We start from the raw sequence: 26,747 nt of genomic DNA, 5'->3' as shown, positions 1-26,747 counted from the left end.
CCAGCCAAGGACAGGCCCCTGCTCATCAAAATAGTGCTGATACTACATGTGATACCATACCTAAGGTGGAGTGAAGGCCCTCTCAGTCTCATCTGGTCCAGCTCTGCTCTGAGGGCTTCAATATTCAGGACAAGCTGCTCCTATAAAACAGAATGCGACTCACATTGAAATGATTTCATTTAGATTGTAAAACCATGTACATCAAATGTGCTCAGATGTTGAGAGTAAACATATGAGGTTAAATTGCAAGTTATAAATTTGCTCCCTGAGTCCTATAGAAATTTTACATTAACCCCAATGAGTAGACAACTGTAATCTCATCACAGAAAAACTGTACAGAGTACGCACAACCAATCAAAACTTACAGGACTACAGGTGTGCACAACCACACCCGGCTGATTTTTTTTAATATTTTTTTACTACTGAACTGAACTATATCCCCAGCTGTGTGTGCATGTGTGTATATGTGTGTTGTTTTTCATTTCTTTTTTGTGAAATAAGATCTCATTAAGTCCAGTCATTGAGCTAGGTCTCAACCTGTGATCCTCTTGTCTCAGCTTCCTAGAGTGCTGGAATCACAGGCATTAGCCAGTGTATCTGATTGTCTGTCTGTTTACTTACTTATGTAGATGCTGGGGATGCAGCACATGGCCTCTTTGCCTACAAAGACTTACCTGACCACTGAGCGCACTCTCAGCACTAACAGCAATATTTTTGATGAAAGGTTGATGCTATTTTACTTTCAAACTTAAAAAAGACTCAAGATTCCGAACAGTAACCAATCCACCTCACATACAAATCTAGGAATGTTACATGTCTTATTTAAGTAGGTAGACTAGGAAAGCCATAAAGAAAGTTTATCTCAACTTGTGTCAAACATCTGTGCTAACTATAAAATAATTCATTTCAACTTAGCTCTTAACAAATCTCTAAATAAATCAAAGATTAAAGTACCTTATCATGTTGCGCTTCTTCTAATTGTTTTTTTGCATTTTCAACTTCTCGTAATAGAGAATTCTGAAAAAGATAACGAGAGGTCTTGAGTGCTCATTCTTGAAAATGCTCCATGTAATAATGTGGCTATGGGAAGGTTCAGATGGGTATACTATGGAGCACAGCCAATCCCAGTCCATCACTGGCCACAAGACTAGGATAATACATACTCTCTCTTCCCATGTAAAACTGCTATTTTCATTTTTCAAAGTTCTAGACTTAAGAATGCAAATTTCATGGTCTAAGTTTATTTCAAGCAGGTAGACAAGTTTATGCAAGTATTCAGATTTTGTAATTCTTTAGTCACTTACATAACCAGGAATGAAGTTTCAAACATAAAATTCAATTAAAAACAAATTCTTACTTTAAAAACTGATCTGGAGGTGACAGTTACTATTTTATTTGAGCTCTGTAAGCATGCATTTTATAATCAGTTTTGTACAAAATTAAATGTGTCTCGTAATAAGTGAAAAGTATCAGTCTCTCTGGGTAAGCTCAACCCACGCTAGTGACAATCTTGGGACATTCTGAGCCTCATTGCCAGGGACACTGTACAATTAGAACAGGTGTCATCAAATCTGAGCCCAACTGTCTGTCAGCTCTGGACACCCTTCACTGTGGGAGCAGCTAGCACATTTCCACAACTTGATCCCTCAGAGCCCAAGCTCACAGATTTCTTCCAAACTAAAAGAGAAAGAAGCAGGGGACAGACTTACTCGGTTTAGTTGAGTAAATCCTATTACACCACATCCCTGAAGTGCTACCATGTTTATAAATAAGGCAAAAATTAACTTCCAAGCCAGACATACAATCCTAGCACCTTTGGAAGGCAAAACAGGAGGATTACAAGTCTGATCCCAGCCTGAGCAAATAAGTGACACAGTGAAACCTCGTCTCAAATTTAAAAAGAAAAAATATTTTTCTAATGAGAAAGCTTTGAAGGACACACATAGCGCCAAATAAAGATTCTAGTGCAGAGATTGGCAAACTAGGGTCAATTAGCTTAACCCAGGACGCTGAATGTCACTGTGGGAAGAAAAGAACAACTTTTAAAAAGAAGACCTCTCCTGTCTCATGAGGCTGGCAGCAAGATCCTCCTGCCAAGGCTGACATGCCACCATATCTTCGCTAACAAAAAATTTTATCAGAACAAAGCTATGTTCACACATGAATGTGCTACTTATGACCACTTCTGTGCTAATTACTGGTTAGTAACAAATATTTTACTTAATTCCTCATAATTATTACAAGCCTGAGATACTAACAAGCAATTATTTACCTACTCCTGTCCTACAGAATAATGACAATGTCCCATATGTTCAAATGGGGCAAGAACACAACAAAGGATTAAGTGAACTTAGCGATTGATAGCAGCTTGCACCTTCCCCTCCACGGAAAGTCCTACTTCCTGGAATGGTCATCCACCAGCATCATCCTTCAAGAGAGATGCTGAGCGCTCCTCTGCAAAGGCCCTGCAGTGAGTCTGGTGCTCAGCCTACCTACCTTATCTTCCAGAGCAGCCATTCTCTCCTTCAGATGCAGCTGAAGCCTCTCGTTGGATTCTGAAAGCAGCTTGTCAACAGTGTCTGATAAACGTTTATTATGTTCTTCATTCATCTTTTCTCTCTGCCTTGCCTAAAACAGGAGAAACAAAGACTCTGGACTTCAAGGAGACATATTACCATTAAAGTACCAGGGACCACTCGGGCCTAGTGGTGTGTGCCTGTAATCCCAGTGCCCTGAAGGTGAGGCCGCAGGATCTCAAGGTGAAGCCCAGCCGAGTCAACTTCCCCACCTGGCAAAACTTCATCTTAAAATAAACGTAAACTTAAAAACAGCCAGGGACATAGCTTAGTGCATGAGGTTACTCTCTATTACTGCAGAAACAACCACAAAGGACTAAAAGAGAACCACACATGGGCGATCTCTCCCCTGGCTGTGTCATCTCCAGTTGGGACTCTGTAACACAATGTTCAGAACCAATTCAGGCAAGGGAAGCTCAGCGACAAGTCTTGGAGATTGTTAACTAGAAGGTCTGAATGCTCCCATTAAATACAGGACTCATGGGGGCCTCAAGAACGTCCCCAGCCATCAACTGTACAGTGGACTCAGAGCAGACGTAATATGCAGGAGACAGCAGGTATTCAGGGGACCAGCTTCTCTACATACTCGCAGAGGATTTTCCCTTATGTAAATCAAAGATTGGCCTGGATTCAAGGGAGAAAATTAATTTCATTTAAAAGTTTAAAAAAAGAAAAATAAATTATGTTGAAAAAAGTAGAGATAGGGAGGGATATTTTGTTTTTTAAAAATATTCTTGAATTGCTTAAATTTCTCATAATGTAAGTTTATATCTAAAAACCACAAACAATTACTGTAAGTTATTTTAAAATGTGGTAACAAAGTGGAAAAATCTGGGGTTTTGCTTTTGTTTTTATTTCATTTTATTACTGAAGTACTGGAAACTAAACCCAGGACACTGAGCTACATTCTCAGACATCTTTGATTTTGAAACAAGGCCTACTAAGTTACGGAGGCTGTGTGCAAACTTTGCTCTCCTGCATTGGTTCTCAGAGTGCTGGGATTACAGAGGTGCTCCCTCATCAGTGGCACACAGTTATTTAAGACTCCGAAGACTGGTTTTACTCCACACCCTGAATGAACACAAGCGACAGGTAAAGGGAAGAAGTGCTACCAGGCGGCACACACACAGTCCCTCTTGCCTGAGCCCTGCTGTAGTGCCCGGGGCCTTGTCCCAGAAAGAGGGCCTTGGGTGTGAGCTACGATGTGCACTTCTGTCTCATTGCCCTGCCCAACCAGGAGGACTGACTACAAGGACCTGCCTACCACCAGGCCTGGCAATGGCTAGGGAAGCAGCTTCCTAAGCACTGGGAAAGTGTGAGTAGATGCCTCTCCCGATACTCAGACACTCGCTGTAAAGGTTAAATCTATAATGTCTCTGGGATGTGTACAACACAGTAACTCATTATCTAAAAGAGGTTCCCACCTCATACAGGATACAGAAAACCTGATACCTAAAAAAAAGAAAACCTGATACCTGTCATTATTTTCTATCAGCACTTGAGTATTTTTAAAGTAAAACAGTTTAACATTTACTTGTAAATGCCATAGTTATAAACACCAGTTATCACATCAAGTTATCTTTCATACCTCCATAAATCAGATCTTAAAGTAAAGAAGTCTTCTATCAGTGTAACACATCATCTCTGCTTACAGGTAAGAGTGTGCTTAAGGATGTGGCTGTGTGCTGGGAGGTGGGGATTGCCTGATGTGCAATCTCTTAATATGCCTCAAATCACTATTTCCTGGAAGTTTATCTGACTCTGTAGGATATGGCCAAGAATACAGACTTCGGATAAAAAGGAGACCTAACAGTCTTAACATTAAAAAAGATGGGCGATGTGGGATTCAGGGTTCTAGAATTACGTGTTTATGCTTCCTTCCTCCACCATTTGTTAAACAGAAATCCACCTCCAAATACTAGGCCATGTGTCAGTTGGGCTTGGGACTGCCTCTTCTGCATTTGTTCCACAGCGGCACGCACCCACCTCTGTCAGAGAAAATTCTCTTAGGATTTCAGCTGACAGAACCCTCCACCACAATGTTTTCCTAATGCTCTTTTCATGGAAGCTCAACTGTGATGCTCCCCTGCTCAGGTGTCTCTCTCCCTGCACCTACCCTTACATTTGAAGTTAATAGGTCATTACTTTGGGATCAAGGTCTGATCATCAATTTGGGACTTCAGGGCCACATCCTAGGCAAGTAGACTACTCATCTACATCAAGAAGCCTTGCTCTGTTTCAGATGGGCGCTTAAACAGTACCACAGATTTAGGGGAACCTGAAAGGGCCCACTTGTCCCTGGAGCAGTTCCTTCAACATACTGGCTGAGCAAGAAGCCTTTCTGGGACCTAGGATCTCATGGAGCCTTGCAGTGCTGCCCATGGGCATGTATTTCTCCTGTGGACTTAAAACTTTCGTCCATCAGTGGACACCTCATGGACAAAGCCACAAAGTATACAGAATAAAAACTGAGAGGGAGAAAATGTGGCAGACTAGGGAAGGGAGCAGCAAAAAAGAAATCCAATCCATTCGGCCCTAGCTGGGCTTTGGAACTTCTGGCTCAAATCCATTTGACCCCCTCTACCTCTGCACTCACCCGCTGTAGCTCTTGGTTTTTCTCCTCCAGCTGCGCCTCCATCTGCCGTAGCCTCTCTTCAATGTTGCCATGTCTCTCTTCAGCCTGCCAACAAAGACAGCGTGAGCTGATCTCGTAGGCACACTCTCAGAGGCATGCTGGGTACTACTGCAGCAGCAGCAAGCGTCACATGCTCTGGGTGAATTGGCTGCACACCCGCTGTGGCTGCACACCCTAAAGTGTGAGATAGCCAACCCTCTGGTGTGGAGATGCTGAAGCACAGCAGGCGCTGATGACTGTGTGCTTCCCCCACCGCATGCCTGAGCTCCACAGATCTGTGAGTTCCCATCCTCAGGCTGCCTCGGGTTCGTCAGCATGGAAAGCAGAAAGCAGCAGGCACAAGAAAGGAGAAATGTACATTCTACCTTCCTAAGCTTGGAAGTAAGTTCAAACAGTTTAGCTTCCTTAACAGCAGAGCTCCCAGAAGGCAAAGGATCAGACTACAAAACCAATGAGGACAGGAAGACAGCAGGGAGGAAAGAAACCGACACTTTCAAGTAGATCACAAAGGGGAGCAAAGGGTCTGTTAGAGTAGATAGCTCAAGGGGACATCTCACACCCTCCCCAAGGTTACCCTTGCCAGCAGGATGTGGACTCTGTCCTCCCAGAGAAGATGCTGACTAAGGTAGCTGACTAAGCCCAAGGCTAAGAAGATGGCATACCTTCCAGGGGCCAAGGCAGCCTGTACTTGACATACTGGGCATGGCCACGTGTACTACCACTGTGGTACTATACTAAGGTTTCGGTTTTCCCTATGTTCCTGGGAAGCCAGGCCTTACCAGTTAGGTGCGCCAGGGCCCCTGTGTGGACTGACCAATCCAGTACCTGCGATAGTACTTTGGAGCTGTCTCACATGCCTGCTTCCCTGTGGACAGCAGGACCTGGAAGGGCAGGGGTTGTTCCTTCAGAGGCTTAGACAATAGTTCTTAAACAACTATTATTTTAAAACCTTATTTTTTAAGTCAGACATGGTGATGTATGTCTGTATTCTCAGCTATTTACGAGGCTGAAGCAGGATGATTCCATGAACCTAAAAAACCGGAGTTTGGGGTCAGCTTGGGCAACAGAGAAAGACCTTGCATTCAAAACTAAAAGAACAAAACAAAGCAAAAAACACTCAAAACATTTTAAAGCAATTTCAAAACAAGGAAATTACTTTAAAACATATTACAAAATTATTTTATTTCTATAAGAAAATGGTTTTTCCGTATCTCTGAAGAAAGCTATCCTTTTTTTACATGAAGCTGCTAAGCCTATGCTTCAAGCTGGTGACTAAAATAACCCTAACGCGCAGTGACATCACAACATGGCAGGGGAACACCGTACACCTGACAGAGCAGGAGGGAGACTTGGGCTGACAGCAGCTGAGGGTGCTGCCCGAGACTGATAAGCCAATCTCATCTCAGACAACAGCGCTGAGAACAAGTCTGAACCCTTCCATGGATTCTGGGGCCCTGACCTGGAATAAAGTCCTAGCATGGGACCAGAAGGGCACCAAGGTACCTTGGACAGCGCTGCCACTCTTTGGGCCAGTTCTGCCTCCACCTCAGGAAGTGTCTCTGCTTTCCTCAAGGTCTGCTGCAGCTTCTGCTCAGCCAGCTCCAGGCGCTCCTGTAACTGGCGGTTTTTGTCCTCCGTCTAAAGAAGAGAGCTCAGCATCAGAATGCAGCATGTTCTTCCTGACTCTTTTCCATTGTTAACAGATTTACACAAACTGAATACAGGCATAGACTGAGCTGCAGGACAGAAGTTATTGCGCAGCTGCTTTGGGGTGAGGCTTTTCTCTCCACCTTGCTAGGCTTGATTTCAATGTGTAAAACACTTCTTGTTACAATTTTTGCTTTTCACAAATAGCTTCAAAGAAGTAAGTGTTTTTTAAAAGACCAAGCTTCTAATATGTTTAGGAAAACCAGTTTTCTGTAAGACCACAGGCATTCTTATTGACAAGGCAAGAAGGGCTTGGTACAGACAGGCATTGTGGCACAGTCCTGTAATCCCAGCACTCACGAGGCTGAGGCAGGAGGATTGATATGAGTTCAAGGCCACCCTGGGTTACAAATGGGTTCAAGGACAGTCTGTACTCTCACAAAGACAGGGAAAACACTGGTTGGGGGAGGGCTTAGTACTAACTCTTGTCAAAAAGCAGCCTCAACCCCCACTCTAAGGTGACGCCAGTTCTAGGGATTACTGCTAACATGCAAGAACTCACTGGCTCTGGGTATTTTTCTCACAGAGCTTTTCCAAAAGCACCTTAATGACAAACTCTGCTCAAGTTGCTTTTAAAGTAGATGATTATTCTTTCACAAATCCATTCCTCTAAAAAAGTTTCTATGTAGAATATTTACCAGAGTTTTCAAAACATCTAGAAAACACCTCCAAGTACAGGTTGTTATGAGGATTTTTCTTTGATCTGAAGACTTCCCTTTTTCTCAGTGCATATTTATCTCAGTATGAATCCCCATATGTTCTATTTTATAATCTGTTAATCATGTCACTCACCCATGAACCTTTTATTAAGTTAATTAATTAATGTTATTAAACATTACAACATCACTTTTAAGGTCTGCCTACTACTTTTAGATTAAACAATGTATGTTATAAAATACATTGGTATTATAATTCATGAACTTAATTTGTTCTATAACTTTGGAAAAAGATGTATAGGAAACATGGATGAAGTTGTGCTTGTCACCCAATGTAGAATTTGCAAACAAATAAAATTTGCCAAATGCTTCTGTTTGTGAACCAAAGTGCTTACAAACAAAAATGTAAGTGAACCAAGGCAAAACTGTGCCACACATTTTTAAAGAAACTTGGTACGTGTATTTCGTGTTAGTAATGAGAGCAAAATGCCCTGAAGTTCTCTGCCACCTATTCCTTTAATCAAGGTACTAATACTGAACAGAATATCTTAAAATGCAAATAAATGACTCAAATATATTACCTCCACAAATATAATTTATTAAAATCAGAAAAAAGTCATAAAGCCCATTACCTGTCGATGTATAGAATCTTTATTTGCAATTTCATTTTCAAGTTTATCATTGAGGTCATGCACAGATGTGGCTTCACGCTGTGCAGCGAGGTAGCGTTTTTCAAGGGTAGTGATTCTTTCCTCCATGTCTTCCTTCTGGGCCATTGCCTAAATTAGGTATTTCAGAGGGGAAAAAGGGCAAGTAATTAGTGCACAAAACATTAATACACTTCAGTGAGAAAAAAACTGGACAAAATCCTAAACTCAAATCAAACATGAAGCTACACTGATGTCCTCAAAACTAAACTGATGTCAGTCTTCTCAGCTGTGGATGAAACTATACTTGAAGCAAATGTAAATATTCAATGATTATCACAGATTCATCTGGGTAAATGTTATCTTCCTCACTTTACCAAAGCTTATTCCTTGATATATATAGTATTACAAACTACACATAATAAAATATCTCAAACCAGAGGAATTCAAGAATGTGACGGTATCCGAGATGAGGACAGCCTATATCTGCCCTGAGCAGTAAATAGGCTTACACAGTAAAGGGTATGACATTTCCAGGGATTTAGCACCAAGACACAAAGACTCATTTACTCAGGTAAAAGATGAACAAAATTCTATACAATCATAAAATTGAAGCACACTGACAAATGGAAGACAAGTCAAAGTTTATTTTAACTGAAGGCAGCCACTTGAAGCCCACATTCATATTTATATTATACCTATCAAAAACAACTTTTTACATATGCAATATCTATCTTGTATCGCCAAGTTCATTGTTCTGCGGTCTTTTCCTGTTTACTAAGTAATTATGTTTAACAAATTCTTAACATTTAAAAAGGCAGATTTCGTAATTTTCTGATACATGAATATTTTCCGCGTATGGCCAAAAAAATAATAGAATAGGTTACATAACATATGCCAATGCTTTCTTTTGTTCTAAGTTCTTACACAAATGTACCCTGCTAAGTTACAAACACCCCTGTTCAAGACACCTGCAAAACTAGGCTAGGGCATCAAAGAGCTATAGAGGGCAGGTTAAAAAGTGACAGGAGGAAGTATCAGAGAAAATATCTGGCCCTCATTTGATTTTATAGTAGTGATTAGTTTCTCATAAAATTACAGACACAGAAATGTCTCTCAGAAATAGATCCTAATGATCCAAATGTAAATCAATTTCACAATCTTACAACAGACCTAACCTCCAAAATTGAATACCATATCTCTCTGTATGAAGAAAATACAAAAAACTTAGGAGACACCTGATAATGCTCCCTTAGCCACAGTCCCAGAGAGTACTCACATCTCTTTAAGCGAGCTCAAAGCACAACTAGTACTGAAAATCCTTGTTTAAGGAGTTCATGTACTTGAGAAGCTAAACAGAAGGAAGAACACATGATGACAGCAATGAAGCTGAAAAGACGAAGAATCCACACAAGGGTGAAGGACAAACTCCCACAACCTAAGTGGGAAAAGCTGGGCAAGTTCTCCTCTACCTTTTTAAAGACCACAGGAAAGGAGAAATTTCCCAACCATGTGCAGGGGATATGTCATAATCTGATAGCAGTACTGTGTTGTATTATTCATATTTATACTCATTCAACAATACTAATGCTGAAAATAACTGATCAAAGAAAGGAAAAAAAAAAAAAAGAATCACTATCCTAACCACTCTAAGGACTCAACATTATGACAACCCTGTAATTTTTATCATCACTTACTTCACGAACATCTCGTTGCAATTTTGTGTTCATCTCTTCAGATTTGATGAGATCCTTTCTAGCTGTGTCAAGATCTTCTTCCAGCTCTGACACATGGCTGGAAAGTGCAGCCAGGCGCTCCTTCATCTGACTCTGCTCTTTGGACTGCTTGTCTATGACTTCTTGGAGCTCAATTACTTTGGCAAGGTCTTCCTCATGGCTTAAGGAGCCAGCAGAAGATCTCTGATAGGTAAAATGGACACTCTTAAATAACCTTAGTGTACTACCAAATAAAATCCTTTTGGGCATAGAGACAATCAAAATGGATTGATGCCATCTGTTGGATGAAAGGACTCTCACAATCACTTCAGCTGGAAGCAGGCCACTGCAGCAACAGCATCCAAACAGCTTCACATAGGAACCACAAAACACAAGAAATCAGCAACAGAACAGAGAGAGCTCAAGGACTTACCTTTCCATTAGTGCTTGGTGTATCTTCTTGTTCATGGTTTACGTCAAGCACTCCATCTGTTAGTGTTTTTTTCTGATTATTCTGTTCTTTAAGGATCATTAGCTACAATCAAAAATTGAGTATAAGACTACAATAACTTATGGAAGAGAAACGAGTAAAGACAGCAAAATTCCTTTTGGAAAAACATAATTCTACAGTACTGAACATAGTATAAAAGACAGTACATGGCAAAGCTGTCCATCCTGAATAGAACCAGATTACTAGAAACAGAATGTACTGACTGCTTGACAAGGAATTTAGAGATTCTTGCAATCTGAAATAAAAGTCTAACCCCAAACTATTACAGGCTTCATACTGTACTTTAAGAGACTAAAATAAAATAATTTCTCCTTTTCAGGGCTAGGATGATGTCCCACAATTACCTCCTTGTGAGTGGTGCCGAGTTCCTCTTCTAACAAACTGCACCTTTCCAGTGCTACTCGTAATCGCTCTCGCACCTGAAAAGAGTTGAGTATTTATATTCGTATGCACACTTTCTGTATAGTTATCCAGATACTGATGAAACCCATGTAATGAAGTAATTTCAATGTCTTTCATTGCTATTACTGTCAAGAAAATGTCCTTGTTAATGGCTTTGAATGTTAAGGCTGGGAAACTCTTGTTCCTAAATAAATGAATGCTATCCAGTTCTTAATGAGAAGTCAATATTCAGAAGTAATCAACTGAAGACTCACATTCCAATTACTGCTTGTTAATCATACAGAACATTGCCTTTTAATGAAGAAAATCTGTTTACAAGAATTCAAAAAGTTAACAAATGGTAAAGGTAAACAAATACATGCAAAGCCTGCCATGAACACAGCAAGTGTAAGAACCCAGAACCACTAGTGTGGCTGATGTACCTTTTCGTCCAGGGCCTTGTGGTGTTCAAATAAGGACTTCAGTGCTTTCAGCACCTCCACCTCACTGGACACACCTGCAGGAGACTGTGCCTGGCGCTTCACCACAGTCATTCTGAGAGAGCGTTCATGCCTGGAGACAAGGCACTCCAGATGTTCCAGGAGCAGCTGAAACCAGGCCAGAGGGGGCATGTAAAGAGCACCTTCAATTTCACATTCAAATCCTTTACAATCTCATGGTCAAACAAGTTCAAATTCCTTCAATCCAGTAGAGTTAGATAAGTTTCCCTCAATTGTATTCGAATGTCATTAGTTCCCATCATTAATTTCTTTTATTAACAAGAAGGTCTCATTTTGTAGTATAGGCTGCCTGAGGACTTACTAGCTAGCCAAGGCTGACCTCTAACTCAAGACATTCCTGCCTCAGCTACCGGAAACTTGGGATTGAAGGCACATGCCACCATGCCTGGCCTCATATCACAAATTATAAGCAACATTTAATACTGAACACACTCTACAAAAGGAAAAAGCACAAAACATTTAAACTAGAGCTCCACTGACCCTCGTGTTGTTTCTTTCTGCTTTCAGTTCGGCAATTTCTTCTTCCCTCTCAAGCAGCTGTTCCCTGCAAATGTTGAGCTCTTTTGTAAGTGCTGCAAACTCCTACAAAGCAGCAAAGTAAAGGAATAAATCAACACATATAGGAATAAATAAAAAAAACCTTTTAAGCAAGAATTCCATTGGCCTCATAGTTCCACACACACAGGCAACCCAAACACAAGATACAAGGCAAAGGATTCCCATTCTCTTCCAGAGAAATGGAGATAATCAGTTGTCCTAAGGCCACACAGATATTCCCAATGGAATGAGACTCTAACCCAGGCCATCTGACTTCCTTCCACCCTGGCACTGCTGAAAGCACAGGAGGGGATTATGAGTGTCCAGGTCCACCTCTTTAGACTTCAGAAAACAAAAGCATTTTCCTCAACTGGTATCCCAAAATGAAGCATCTGAAGACATTTGTAAGTTATTCACAGATCTCAGACCTAGAATCCTTACAGAGATGAAGGAAAAAAGGCCTAGAAGGTCACCATCCAATTCTAGTCTCCTCTCTATTCTGATTTTCCCTTATTCCCTTTAGTCTCCCTGAATCATGGGAGCAAAGTCAAGTATGAAGAATGGGCTTACTGCTAGTACTAGGAAGCCTTTTGTAAAGAGGGCAGTCTCAAAACACTATGCATGCAGCAGTGTGGGAGAGCTTCCAAAAGGCAGACAGAAGCTGTAGGAGTCCTCCAGCACCATCCTGAGCTGAACCTTGTGTTACGACACAGGTTCACAGACGAACTGAATTGAGAGATGTGAATTTGGAGCAAAGCAACTCTGAAATAAGTAAAATCATCTGCAGTGTTTCTCGGCTTTAGGTGTTTTTCCTTTAAAAGACAATAATAAAGATCCATGCGATAAATAATCAGTCATTCAGAAGAACATGTGCTTGAGTTAGATAATTCTAGAAAGCTGGTTTAAAACAGGTGATGCACTTAAAATGGGAAGCGGTAGCAATTTTTTGCAGCTCACAATCAGCCTCAACACAGGAAGCACAGGCCCATGAAGTATGCTTTAACCAGACCAGGCCTCATGAGCCTATGTGAGCCACAGTGAGATTGAGTAAGTAAAGTGAGAGACAAAGAGAGATAACACTGCTACACAAAGCACTGGAAAAGAACAAAATCTCTTTTAAACTAGTTTTTCTTCTGCAAAAATCATGCCTGCGGGTGAGACCATCTTAGCCTGGTAGGAACTTTGCAGCCTGCTCCCCAGGGAGACCTGAAATGATGAAAAGCACTCTTCAAAGCTCCGAGAAATGGCTCAAATAATAACAGCAAATGAGGAAAGTATCTATTCAAGAAATATCATGAAGAAGGGCAGAAGTCCACAGTATCTGAATTAGGACTTTTATTTGCCTCCCTCACCCAGCTCAGCATAGCAGACTGTTCCAGCCAAAAACACAGTTCCCTTTACCAGGCTAAAACCATGGTGGCTCCCCAGGTTAACAACATAGAAAGTCTCCTCCCCAGGCCAGCAGAGCGTTCTCTTTCCGAGCTAGCAACACATGGTTCTCATACCCAGACCAAGAGCAGGGCCCTTCCTCCCTCGGGTCAACAAGGAAAGGTCCATTCACCAGGCCAACCGCACAGGCTCCCCTCCCTGGACCCGCCATTCAGGATTCTCTCCTCACACTCAAATGCTCCCTCACCAAGGCCGCTAAGGCAGGGTCTGCCTGCTCCTTCCTGCCAACCAGGTAAAAATCATACAAATGTGTCTTCAAACCTGATAGTGGTCCAGCCAGTGTTGAGACATCTTCACAGGCCCAAAGCCAAACTTCAGGAATAGGACTTGTGGATGCGCAGCAGTGGGGGAAGGGTATTGGCCAGCCGGCCATCTAGACTTCTGTCATGTTCTCTACTAAGTGTGAGTTCTTCCCTGTGGTACAGATTTCTCCTGTAGAAGCCAACACGGCCCTGATGGAGTTCTGACTGGCATCTGCCCTGGTGATGAGCACCAGCTGACTGAATGGTACTCATCTAATAAGTACCATTCATGCCAGAGTGTGCCATCTCACTAATGGAATCTTTTATCAGAAAGATTCTGTGGCAGGTAGAAGACAAGTAGACTCTAATTACTCTAAGTCAAAAATCAATTCTATTCACACACCTATCACGTCAATGGGCAGACCTGGCTCTAGGCCTGCCTGAATGGAGGTCCTTGAATATTTCTCATGTTGTCTCTCTTGTTACAATCTGGTTCAATTTTGGGGAATTACTGCCAATTCTTCATCTTTGACCATGTCCACAACAGAGTCTATCATTTCAGCTAATGTCTGTTTCATTTACTAGATTCCAAGTTGGTTTTGTGTCATACCTGCCTCCTCTTACCGCCAGTCCCTGTTAATATGGATGTTAATCTGTCTCTACGTATCATGCACACTTATTTTGACAGTTTTGGCAGATTCCCCATCCATCTGTGCTCGAGTGAAATAGGTACCTGTCCGTGAGTAGTCATCTCTGTAAGAGTGTCTTAGTATTATCTATTTTTAAGCACTGTGGAATCTGGTTTCATGCTCATCTAGATGAGGAGGCTTTATGTTGTTAGCACTCTCTCTTGTCGTCACTTCCAGCTACTATAAAAACCTATCATAGTCATAGGCTGGGTGCTTAATAAAATACAGATAATTATTTCTCACAGTTCTAGAGGCTACAAGTCTAAGATCACAGTGTTGGCAGATCCAGCATCTGGTGAGAGCCGTACTGCTAACTTTTCCCTGTGTCCTCACGAGCCAAAAGGACCAGGAAACTCTCTATGGTAACCCCACCCAGGAGGGTCCCACCCTCATGGCTCCAGCTCTTCCCTCATGGCTCCAGCTCTTCATCATCACATTCAGGGTTAGGACTTCACCAAAAGGCTTCTGCAGGGGACATACCATTCAGACCAAAGCACTTAACACTCCATGGTTGCTGCCAGCCTGCACCTTTCCCCCAGATGTCAATCTACAATCTGGTCTTTCACGGTGATATATGGTTCCATGACAGAGCAGGTTTGTCCCATTACAGAACCACTAGATGGGGTTCTACACTTCTCAGGACCCTAACACCCTATAAAGCCCAGTGTGCACAACCGAGAGTGGCCTTGGCTAGGGACCTTACCTGAGCCCAGCTTCAAAAAGTGTCAGGGTTTAGTTCAATTCTACAGAACGCTTCAGTCCCTCTGACTCTAACCCTGAACAACCAAATTTCCCATGACACTGCTGGGTGCACAGGCTCAGCAGACCAGTGAGACCTGGCAATTCATGCATACCATGTAGGTTTCTCATCTCCTTCTCTACTGAAGGGTCTTCATCTTGTCTGCTCCTCTACTTCAACTCTACCTTCTCATTGCTTGTGCTTAGAGTAACGGTGTGGCAAAGCATGAGTTTATGTATCCTGTTTGGTCAGAATCACAATTCATTTAAACAACAGTTTCACGTGCAGTCTGTCACAGCCACTAGTCCACCACAGAGTAAAGGCACTCCTCAGGGCGCTCTACAGGGAGGATGGGCAAACTGGACAGAACCTTCATCTGATAGATGCTTTGAATGAGATGCGTTCAGGCTACTAAGCCACCCATCATGGGATTGGCATGCTTATCAGCTTCGCTGAAGGAGAAGGCAACTGAGTTGATTCCGTTTATTTTTTGTGATGCTGGCGATCAAGCCCAGGGCCTTATGTACGCAAGCAAGAGCTCTACTACTGAGCCACATCCCCAGCATTGAGCTGGTTCTGAACAAGCTACTTTTACACAAAAACATGAACGGCATCTGGAAAGTGAGAAGAGCTGAGGCCTGGGTGGTAGCAGTGCAGGAGTAAGTGAACAGCATGACCGTGAAAACGCTGTACAATAGTCAGTCTGCACTGACCTGCAGGCGTTCTCTTATCCACAGCCTGGGAGACCTTTGAACAGGAGTGGTCAAACAATCAGTCTCAGGCAGTGCTCAGGAGGAGGAGGGCTGAGCTGGGCTGCACATAAGAGAGGAAGATGAGAAGCCAGCCAGTGGTGCCAGTGGTGCCACAGAAGCCCCAAGAAGAAAGGAGGCTCTGAGTTAAGATCAATACCAGGGACAGAGAAACTCAAAAAGAACTCACAACACCAAGCAGAAGAATGTGAGACAAGCAATAGGTGCTACAAGCTCTACCCTTCATCTATTTTAACAGGACCTCCAGAAAAAGTTTTCAAAGGTTGCTGGGGCTGAGGCTAGGAGTTGGGGGACAGACTCCCCCAAGGCTACAGGTAGGAGAAGCAGGGCTTCTGGGTCTATTTAAAGCACAGCCATAATGAACATGTCTTAGAGCCAACAGTGGGTAAACCTGTAGCCCAATTGCTACAGCCAACTGTCTGTCATTACTGAAAGCAGTAAAAGGTTCGCCATCGTTGTCATAGGGGAAAACAGGTCTGAGGATGACTCTAAGAATTATGAGACGCCAGTGACCAGAGGAAGAGGAAGTGGAAGATCTAAGGATTTTACTTGAACTTGCTGAATTTGAGATGACTGCGACACAGTCACGGGGCAATGTCAAGTGATTGGAGAGCTGTAATTCTCACTCTGCGGTTCTTGTTAGTATCAGGGAAGGGGAGACCAGTATCAATTTCCTGCCACACAATTCAGTGTAGGCAAAAGGAGATAAGGGTCAGATCCTGGACAGTCAACATTGCTGGGTATCAACAGGGAGCCTGGAATAGGTCTGCCAAGCAGGAAGAAAAGTGGGAAGTGACCTTTGAATTTGCATGTTCGCAGGTAGAGGTCCAATCACACCTATGTACTGTCACTGGCAGAGTAAATCAGATGACATGCAGCAGAATATGCTGAAGTGGAGATCAACAGTCACAACGGCGGCCTAGTGCAATGATGGACAAAGTGCAGCACAGAATGAGGGAGAAATTAAAGCAAGGAGTAGAAAGAAAAAGGATTATTCTAGTGTGGTGTGTTAGTTGTGTTTTGCTTTGTTTGACCAAGAATCAAATTCATGCCCTCATGCTCACCAGACACACACAGTGCCACCGAGTTATATCCCTGGCCCCGAGAAGTAGGATAGGAGCTTAAGAGGAGCCTTCTGGAAAATGAGACAGATATTGGTATGCAAATGGCAAGAATCCACTGAGCAGGGAAACGGACAGAGCAGCTACACGCAGGCAGAATCTAGGGCCTAAGAGAAGAAGCTGGGCTCTTCTGGGAGAACAGTCCCTCACAGTGTAAGAATGCACACACAGGCACAGAGCCAGGTATGTGACGGGGTTCATGGATTTCTTCCAGTTTTACTGAGAAAAATTAAGTCAATGTCACCAGTTTGTGTGTGGGGACTGCACCTGCAGGTGAGGGCAGTACGGCATACATGACCACCAGCAGCCTTAAGTGGGAATAGAGAATGCACTGAGCAGGGCACAGGTTTGGGTCAGGTACATGCAGTGAAGTGAAAAAGGAACGAATCAGAAGGGCATTTAGGGCTGTGATGGCAACATGAGATTCAGGTGGGCACAGAAAAATGACATGCAAGATGGGTGACACACCACAAGGTGGGCGTGTCCCAGGCCTGTAGGTACCAGGAGGACTGAACATCAGCATTTCACTTTAACAATTGTACTTTGAATCAATGTTGTTGTGTGTGCATGTAATACCCAATCGAGGCAGAGCAAGAGGACTTTGGAAATATGTGTGCTAGTTGCAGGTACGAATATTGTCTGTGACACTGAAAGGATGGTGCTTGTACTCGGGCCACGTTGTGCCATATAAACCCTCACCCAGGTTCCTCTCGTCTGTTTTCCGTCTGTACATTTCATGTTCAGAAGCAGCCTTTATCTTTTCCACAGTTTCCCATAGATTTCCATAAAACCCTTAAACTGTTCTCACCTACTGGTTTTAGATTTGCCCTCTAGAACCAAACAGAATATGTAATCCTTGTATTCCTAAAAAATTCAAGTCAGAGTCATTCTTGGTATACTGTTCTGATTTTGAGTACAAAATCAATTTAGAGAACTTGATAAGTATGTTACTCAAAGAAACATTTTTCTCTGCTTAAAAGAATCAGACAACTTAAAGCGTATCAAGGCAAATTTAAATGTACGCATTTAAACAAACATTAGGCAGGACATTCCAAAAGCATGTTCTTACTGTACTGTGGGCATTATTATAGAAAAAAACTACTATAAATCTCAAGTACAGGAATAAAAGAGCTGCCTTTTTGCCTTCACAGGAAGGTAATTTTCTGCATCCTTTCAGAAAAAAAATATTAATTTAATAGTTACTGTAAAGCAGCTGGGTGTGGTGACTCACACTTACAATCCTAGCTACTGCAGAGGCTGACACAGAAAGATTGCAAGTTCAAGATTAGTGTGGGCAAAGTGATGGGACTGTCTTGAAATCAAGAAAAGTGTGAGGAGATTGCTGAAGGCTTGTTGGGTTCAATCTAACATTAGGAAAAAAAATACTGTAGTTCTATAAATTAGTTTTTTACTTTAGCCAGAACAGTGTACCAAGAATGATGTTGGCTGTTGAATTTTTTGGAAATACTTGTATTTAACCAAAATATCAGGAATTACATATTCTCTCTTGTTCTAAAGGGAAAATCTAAAACCAATACATGAGTAAGAACTGTTTAAGGGTTTTAGGGAAGTCTGTGGGAAACTGGAAAAGATAAAGGCTGCTTCTGAGGATGAAAGCACAGAAAGAAAAAAAACCTGCACAACTAATGGGGACATCTTATTGACTGACTGCATTTCCTGTATTAAATCACTTCTGCTGGGACAAAATACTTGCAATATGCAACTTAAAGGAGAAAAGGTTTATTTTTGGCTTGTAGTTTTAAAGGTTTCAGTCCACGGTAAACTGGCTCCAAAGCAGGAACGTCAAGAGAGACGGGTATGGCAGAAGAACAGTGCTCCCCTCATGACAGCCAAAAAACAAAGCGAGCAAGAGAGACCGATGGAGATAAATAAAAGGGGGCAGGCACAAGAATATACCCTTCCAGGTAGGCACCCAGTGGCCTACCTCCTCCAGCCATGCCACAGATCCTAACAACATGCCCAGCTACAAACTCATCCTCAGTGTCTTGACCCACTAATCAAGTTAGTGTCCCCACGATCCATCTACTCACATTCCCCCAAATCCCACCCCTGAACACATAAGCCTTCTGGGAGACATTTTTGACTCAAACCATAACATTTACTGGTATTAAAGTTTCAAGTAAGACAGCAATAGTAGTACCTGCTTGTAATCCCTGCACTCTGAGAGTCTGGGGCGGGAGGATCCTAAATTCAAACACTGCATGGGCAACTTAGTAACTTATTAAGATCCTGTCTCAAAATAAAGAATTAAAAAAGGGTTGGGGATGTAGTTCAGTGAGAAGGCCCTGAGTTCAATACCCAATCTCCTCCTAGCCCCAAAATTTCAAATACTTTCTGAAACTGAAGAGATATAATCATCACTGGGAATGTTCATTTGAAATATAAGATTGCAATGCAAATTCACTGACACTTGATATTATCTGAGATTGCGAGAGAAGCTGAAAAACTTGGCTTTACATCATGCTTAATAACGTTGATAAATATCAATTTCTGGATAAAAGTTTCAGATCTGGATAACACATTCAATTGATATACACTAGGGCTGGTGATGCAGTAAGCCAAACATTATTAATAAATCCACAATCAGGCGAATCATTTTTTTTTTAAAGTTTTCTGAGACACAGTCTTGCTGTGTAATCCAGGCCTCAAAATTGCAGCAATCCTCGTGCCTCAGCCTCCCAAGTGCTGGGATTACAGGCATGCACCATCAAGCCCACCTTATTTATTTACTTTCTGAGACAAGGTCTCATTATATAGTTCAGGCTGATCGTAAACTCATTCATTACAGAGCCCAGGCTAGGATCAAACTTGTGGTAATACTCCTGCCTCAGTCTCCCAACAGCTGAGATTATGGGTGTGCATCGCCACATCCAGGTTGTAAATTTTAAATCGAGTCCTATGCAAAGACTTTACGAATAAAACCCAGACTGCACAGGACTTATTGCAAAGCATCAATAAATGGGATCTCATCCTACTGAAAAGCTTTTGCACAGCAAGAGAAACAAACTACCGAGTGAAGAGACAACCCACAATGTGGGAGAGAACATTTGCCAGCTGTTCCTCAGATAAAGATTACTATCGAGAACGGATAAAGAACTAAAAAAACCCAGTCCTCCCAGATTTAAAGACTCAATTCAAAACGGGCATCTGAGATGAACATGCACTGTATGTGAAAAAATATTCAACAGCACTGGTCATTCGAGAGATGTAAATGAAACACTGAGATTCCACTCCACCCCAGAAAGAATGGCTACTATCAAGAAACCACCCAAGAACAAATGCTGGAGGGGCTGTGGGGAAAAAAGGAACCCTTTCCACTGTTGAAGGGAATGTGGCCTAGTGTGACCACTGTGGAAATCAGTAAGGAGATTCCTCAAAAAACTAGGATTGGAGGTCCCATTCAGCCCAGCCATTCCCCTTCTGTATATCTTCCTAAAAGAATTAAAAATAGCATACCACAAAAATATATATGCCCCACGTTTATAGCAGCACAGTTTATAATAGCCATATCTTGGAAACACCCTTGATGCCCAATGACTAAGGAATGGATAAAAAAAGCCGTCGAATTTCTACACAATGGAATACTACTCAGCCAGAAAGAATGATAAATTGGACACTTATTTATAGGTAAATGAATGCACCTTCAGAACATACTTAATAGTGAAATAAGACACCATATGTAAACATTGTATTGTTTCATTAGTGTGACAAACTGAAAGGAAAAACATGTACACGTGTATGCATATATATATAAAAATAGTTAAAGCATAATGGCCTCCATTGTCTCTACGTGGCCTGCTCAGAAGCAAATTCAATGCCTCCCTTCACTGAACACCTCTGTGGTTCTGCCTTCTCTCCTACACCTGGTCCCAGTCTTTTTGTCCCAGAGAGAATGACCTCAGTCAAAGCAACAACTCAGGTCACACCTGCCTTTACTGTGAGCCATTCTGAGTTGACTTTTGGATATCTTAAGAAATTTTTGTTTGGGTTATTTGCATGTAGATACCCAGTTGTTCCAGTGTATTTATTGAAGGTACAATCCCTTCTCCATTGCATCTTTTCTAGAAATCCATTGTCTGTTATGTGGGTATCTATTTTGGGACCTCATATTGACACTATGGTGGTTTGCCTATCTTGATATCAACCCCGTTTTGTCATGATTGTTGTAACTGTGTGATAAGTCATGGGGTTGGGAAGGGTTAAAACTCTTAACTTTGTTCCTTTATCAAAGTTGTATTCTGGGGCCTGGGGATTTAGCTCAGTGGCATAAGCGCCTGCCTTGCAAGCAGGCAGTCGTGAGTTCGATCCCTGGTACTGAGAAAAGAAAAAAAAAAAAAAAAAGTTGTATTCTGAGTCTTTTGTATTTCTACAGAAATGTAAGAATCAAAATGTTAATTTTTATGAAAAATTATGTTGATATTTTGATAAGGGATTGTATTTTCTGATCTTTATTATTTTGTTCTGTTTTTCGTTTTATTCTTTTATTTCTATTTTCTTGAGGAAAGATATGAGCATATTTCATAACTTTCTCCCTTTCTAATAAACGTACTTGGTGTTAAAAAATACTAGTGTCCTATGGATCAAATGTGATGCGTATTTTCACAGGTAATAAGGCACCTCCCACTGCATCCCTCTAGAGACTTCCAGGTGGTTCCTGGTAGAGAGAAAACAGCAAGGACTCAGGGCCCCACACACGCAAGGACCCCTGGCCTTACCTTCCTTCCTCTCCCCATTTTCTTTACATGGTCAAAACACGTTACATTTCTACAGCTCTTACTCTGTAATACTATCAACAGCACCGTTTTATTTTAAATTATTTGTTTTTTCACTAACCTTTTGCTAAAACAGGGAAGATTTTGTTGGCTGGAGTGCTGTTTGGCCATCAAAAGGAAATGCTAGCCCACCCAGCAACAGGGATAAGCTGTGAGGACATTATGCCGAATGAAGTGAGTCAATCATAAAAAGACAAGTACTGTAGGATTCCACTTGTAAGAGGTTCCTAGAGGAGTCAGGTCCATAAAGCATGCCAGGGACTGAGAAGCAGTGAGGGTGGGGGCCAATGTCTAACAGGGACAGTGTTTCACTGTGAAGAGATGAAGAGTCCTGAGATGGACAGTGGTGATAGAGCACAATATTGTAAAAGTGTTCAAAGTCCCTAAACCATGAACCTTAAAAAGTGGTTACAATGGGGAACGAGGAGGAGGGGCTGTTGTGGTTTACCATAAGAAAAACGTTGGGAGAAAAAAACTTCACTGAAGGCAAAAAATCCATGTCCCCTTATTCTAGTAATATAGAGGGGAGCAAAATGGAAAGGGGCTCTAATTTTAGCAGATGGAAATGAGCACCAGACGAACTGACTCACAGACTGACATTGTTCTCTAGCAGGAAAACTGAGTTTTTTTGCTTTAGTCAGATTGAAAAGCATGTCAAAACTGAAATAGAAAGAAAATTGAAAGTGTATTTAAATGAAAGTTGTAAACTGAAACCTGCATGTCTTGATTAGATAGGGACATCAGGTCAGACAACAACAAACCCTGTACCTCTGTAAACTCTGACCTATGGCCATCAGCCTCTAACACAGCTCCGGACTTACTCAATGCCATCACAAATTAAACAACTTTGAATTTTTGATTGATGACTGTGATTTGTAAGCTTAAAAAAGATAACCACTCTAAAAATTCCAATTCATTTAACTTTTTTCTTCTGTCTTTCTCTTTGGGAAATATAAACACTGGCAAAGACTACACTCACATTTCACACCCAGTGGTTATTATGGAACACTGAATTCAAACATCTAGGTAGAATAACATTTCAGTATGATCCCATAGGAATTTAAATACACACTTGTATATACTTTTCCTAGGTATATGGATACAATATAGAAAGATACGCACCAAACTGCTAATGCTGTTAGCACATATGGCTGGGAAAGCAAGCTGGCAATTTACATCCCCTTTTAATTTTGATTTCTAAGTATGTATTGCTTAATGCTTTAAAAAAAACAGAACTAGTTTTCCTTTCTCCTCTTCTTTCCAAATCAGGCTAACTCAAAGACAGGACTAGAATAGGACTGTCCACAAGCATCCCTCTGGCTTTCAAGTCTTTTACTTGCTTTCCTGCATCTCCACCATGGGTCTGAGCGTCCACTGTCTCCCTGAAAAGTTCTGCTAACACACCCCTCTGCGAAGCCCAGAGGCCAATTGCTGTGCCTACCCAACCTGGCCTGCAGACATGAAGTCCTTCCAGCGCTTCCACCAGCCCCTTTTCCTGCTTCTCCATTCATAAAATGTGGGTGCTCCTGAAGTGCTCGTCCAGGGTGCTGCTCAGCCCGGGACACACTGGTCACTGGCCCACCTGTGTCCACAGCTTCAGCTGCTTACTGTGGTCCTCCATCTGCCCACTACCCAGTCACCCAAACTAACTCCCAGGCTTTCTAGGTGGCAGGACACGACCAATGTCTGATGCCTATCCATGGAATGGATTCCAAGTCAGACTTTGGGCCTAGCCCTTCTGAATCAACACTGAGCAGAGGGTTCGGGAGTGCTGGCAATGGGGTATGTGGTTTCTCAAAGCTCCCCTGGGCAATTTACTAGTCTTCTAAAGTTGGGGAGCAACTTACCTCTTAGAACCTTTCTGAGGACCTCAGAAACATCACAGAAGTTCTTCTTTCTGACTTATTTATCTACAAAAAGAATCTCACTCTACCCAGAGCCTACAACTGGGACAATCAAATGAGAAAGCTGCAAACCATGCCACTCAATTACAGAGGTAGTAGTGCTGCCAGTCCCCCAGCTCGACAGAGTCCCACAGACCTTCCACTGTGATACCCACAACCCTCTGCTCCGCCAAGGCTGCTGCCTGCCAGGAGAAGCAATGCCACATTGCCAAGAGGAAATCACTTCAACATCTTTCAAGTATTAATTTCATTCATCATGGCAATATTTTTATCAAACAAAAATGCTCTCATACACCACTTGTGCACTCCTGTCTGTTGGACTGGGGACTGTTTTCTAGCTTTCCAGCCTGTTAGGCTATCAAAATTCTCCCAAGAATGGGCTGTATTTTCAGGGCACCTGGTCTCCTCACACTTGATAAGTTATTCTCAAGGACACACAATCGGCACCCCTAAGAACCTACACATCTTAGCTTCTGTTCTCTCCCAACACAGGGTCTTTATTTGTGGTCAAACAGTTACCAACACTTTGCCCCCAGGCCTAAGCTGTCTTCCAGAACTGTTTCTGTCTTTGCTACATGTTAAGGAGCTCACCGATACCAATGGTGGCTTGAACTTACCCCATCAAAAACTCAAAGTGATTTTCATTTGGAGCAGGAAAAGACAGAAGGAAACTCTGAGTGTTTTAAAATATAATGACTTAAGAGGTTAAAAATGCACTAAGTCTCTCTCCTAACTTGTGGCTTAGCAACTAAGGAGGATGCACACTTATGGTTTGAAATTCAAACTAGCCTTACTTTAGGTCCAACCTGAAAACCTTAATGTAGGATTTGGTCTATTTGCCAGCGAAAGTGGCATTTCCAGGGACCAATAATGCAAGGACAATCTAAAATCCATCAAGCCTGAAAGCTCTGAAACTTCATCATTCTTGACAATTTAACTTTTTTTATTTACCCTTGAGAGAACTGCATTATTGCAAATAATTGAAATACTAATATAAATATTTTACACTTAAATTCATAAAAGTATACATTTAAAATTTTTATCAAGATAAAAATACATCAACCATTTAAAAGGTAGTTTTTAATATATTCACAATGTACCACCAATGCCTCTAATTCCATTACCCAAAAATCATCCACTAGCAATCACCCCAATCCTTTCTCGGCAATCATCTCTTCTTTTGTGTCTATGGAGCTCTCTATTCTAGATATTGCATAGACATGGGTTATACAACACATGACCATTTTTGGTACCAGGGATCAAACTTAGGACTCACTGTGCCACTGAGCTATATCCTAGGACACACGGCCCTTTGTACCTGGCTTTTTTTACTTAACAAACTATTTTCAAGGGTCATTCACTGTGTAGCATGATATAGTTTCATTTCTTTTAATTCCTTTTCTCTCCCTAGAAAGTGTTTTGGTTTAGGCACAACTGGGATTTTTTTCATGGGAGTTAAGAAACACTATCTTCACACATGTTTACATATAGTCTTTCTGCTGAAAAGCAAACAGAACTGTTTTTAGTTGTTAGCATTTAGTACTCAAACACAAGTAATCCCTTAGAGTAAGTAGGACAATGTGAATGTACGTGTCTACTTCAAAATAACCAGAAGTATCAGTGTAAATGCACGTTTCACATTTATTAGAATTTAAATGTAAAATCTTAGTGAAAAGCCAAAGGAAAAATATTTTAATTAAAATTTTAAAACAGCCTTGGGGGAAAGAGAGAATCGAACCAATTTAGTTTAAAAATCGAAGGACAGAAATTCCTGACTCAGCAACTGAAATGAGAGCTTTCTGCTACCCTCTAAGCCCATTTTACATCGTGACATAACACTGTCTTAAAAAGAACATTAACATTTTCCAAAGACAATAAGCTTAAAAAAGCCTTGCATAAATTAGAAACACTAAAAATAAGGTAAAAACACAGTGTGAGCAACAGTAACATCCAGTTTGCAATTCTTTTTCAAACTTTCCAATAAAGAAAGTGTGAAAAAGGACCAGAGATATAGCTCAGCAGCCCAGTGCCTGACTGGCAATCCGTGAGTCTGAGTCCCTGTACCAATCAACACATGATACATGGCATTGTTCATGTTTACAAAACTATACTTTCAAATATTTAATTTGATAGATCTGTGCATGTGCCAAGAAATTATTGAATCATAAAGAAACTGGCTTTAAAGTATGAAACCAGAACTACCTGTTTGAACTTGACAGTCTGAAGCCATAATTAAGAATATGCATAATCCAGACTTCTACAGATGTGTCTGGCCCTAACAAGCTTCTAAAAAAACTAATAGAGATAGTAAGAGAAAAGAGCTCAGGACAAACGTCTTTAACAAAAAAAAATTATTGAAAATATAATTTTAAATAAAATATTTAATCTTTCTGATTGATAAGCAAGGTATTATGGAAACATCTCCCAGTGTTTTCACTCTCCTGCAGAACAGGTAACTCAAGTGATGAGTAACTTCTTTGTTTATTGGGTTTTTAAGCTGTATAGTAAATATAGCCCTTTCCCCTTGCCTGTCTTCAGTGAATGATGTAACCTCAAGATACTTCCCTGCTGGTTCATAGCCTCCTCCTTTTCTTTGTAGCTGTAGCACACTATTGAATCCCAGTCAGTGTCACAATTTAATTGTTCACCTACTGATGGATATTATGTTGCTGCTCCAAATCATTTGCTACCACAAATAATACTGCAATGCATAACCTTGAATACAGGTCATCCTACACATGTGCCAAGTGTATTTGTAGGATAAAATCTTAGAATTTCTGGGTCAAAAGATATTTTTAATATTAATACTATTAAATTGTTCCCATAGGCCAGCCTATAAAACCACCTGTTTCTTTGTACCCTTACTATCTCTTATCTCTATCTTTTAAATCCATCTTCCATGTTCCACTGCTTATCATATACAAGTCTCCAAAATCTTTTTATGTGCTACCTGAATGCCAGCCTGGACACTAGTGGGAGGTGTGTGAGAGGGAATATGTTTTCTGGCACATTTTGCCACTCCCCTGGTTTTATCAGGACCAAGGGAATTCTACCGGTGTTTCACTGGAAACGAGGAAGGTTCAGCTTGTTTGTCTGCTAACAGTACTGCATTTTCTCAGTTGACAATTTATAGTATGCAAACCATGTTACATGT

General features: G+C 41.4%; 1 protein-coding gene across 8 annotated transcripts in view; it reads right to left on the bottom strand.

The window, feature by feature from the left end:
• Positions 1–26,747, bottom strand: part of Ppfia1 (PTPRF interacting protein alpha 1) — a 106,233-nt gene that overhangs the window by 42,959 nt on the left and 36,527 nt on the right. For 4 of the 8 annotated variants that reach the window (XM_003468328.4, XM_063227685.1, XM_063227686.1 and 1 more), the window contains exons 3-14: positions 11,830–11,931; positions 11,272–11,436; positions 10,792–10,866; positions 10,370–10,471; positions 9,919–10,140; positions 8,207–8,353; positions 6,715–6,849; positions 5,577–5,651; positions 5,173–5,256; positions 2,497–2,628; positions 955–1,017; positions 61–140 (exon numbers count right to left, since the gene is read on the bottom strand). In XM_003468328.4, the coding sequence (XP_003468376.1) occupies positions 61–140; positions 955–1,017; positions 2,497–2,628; positions 5,173–5,256; positions 5,577–5,651; positions 6,715–6,849; positions 8,207–8,353; positions 9,919–10,140; positions 10,370–10,471; positions 10,792–10,866; positions 11,272–11,436; positions 11,830–11,931 (1,382 nt within the window). The remainder of the gene's footprint in view (positions 1–60; positions 141–954; positions 1,018–2,496; positions 2,629–5,172; positions 5,257–5,576; positions 5,652–6,714; positions 6,850–8,206; positions 8,354–9,918; positions 10,141–10,369; positions 10,472–10,791; positions 10,867–11,271; positions 11,437–11,829; positions 11,932–26,747) is intronic. The other 4 variants (XM_063227688.1, XM_063227692.1, XM_063227690.1 and 1 more) reach the window with 1 other exon arrangement.

Source organism: Cavia porcellus, unplaced genomic scaffold (assembly GCF_034190915.1).
Source record: "Cavia porcellus strain 051 isolate PalLab524CR breed Dunkin Hartley unplaced genomic scaffold, mCavPor4.1 scaffold_17, whole genome shotgun sequence".
Taxonomy (NCBI): Eukaryota; Metazoa; Chordata; class Mammalia; order Rodentia; family Caviidae; genus Cavia; species Cavia porcellus.
This window is presented reverse-complemented; position numbering and strand designations above follow the sequence as displayed.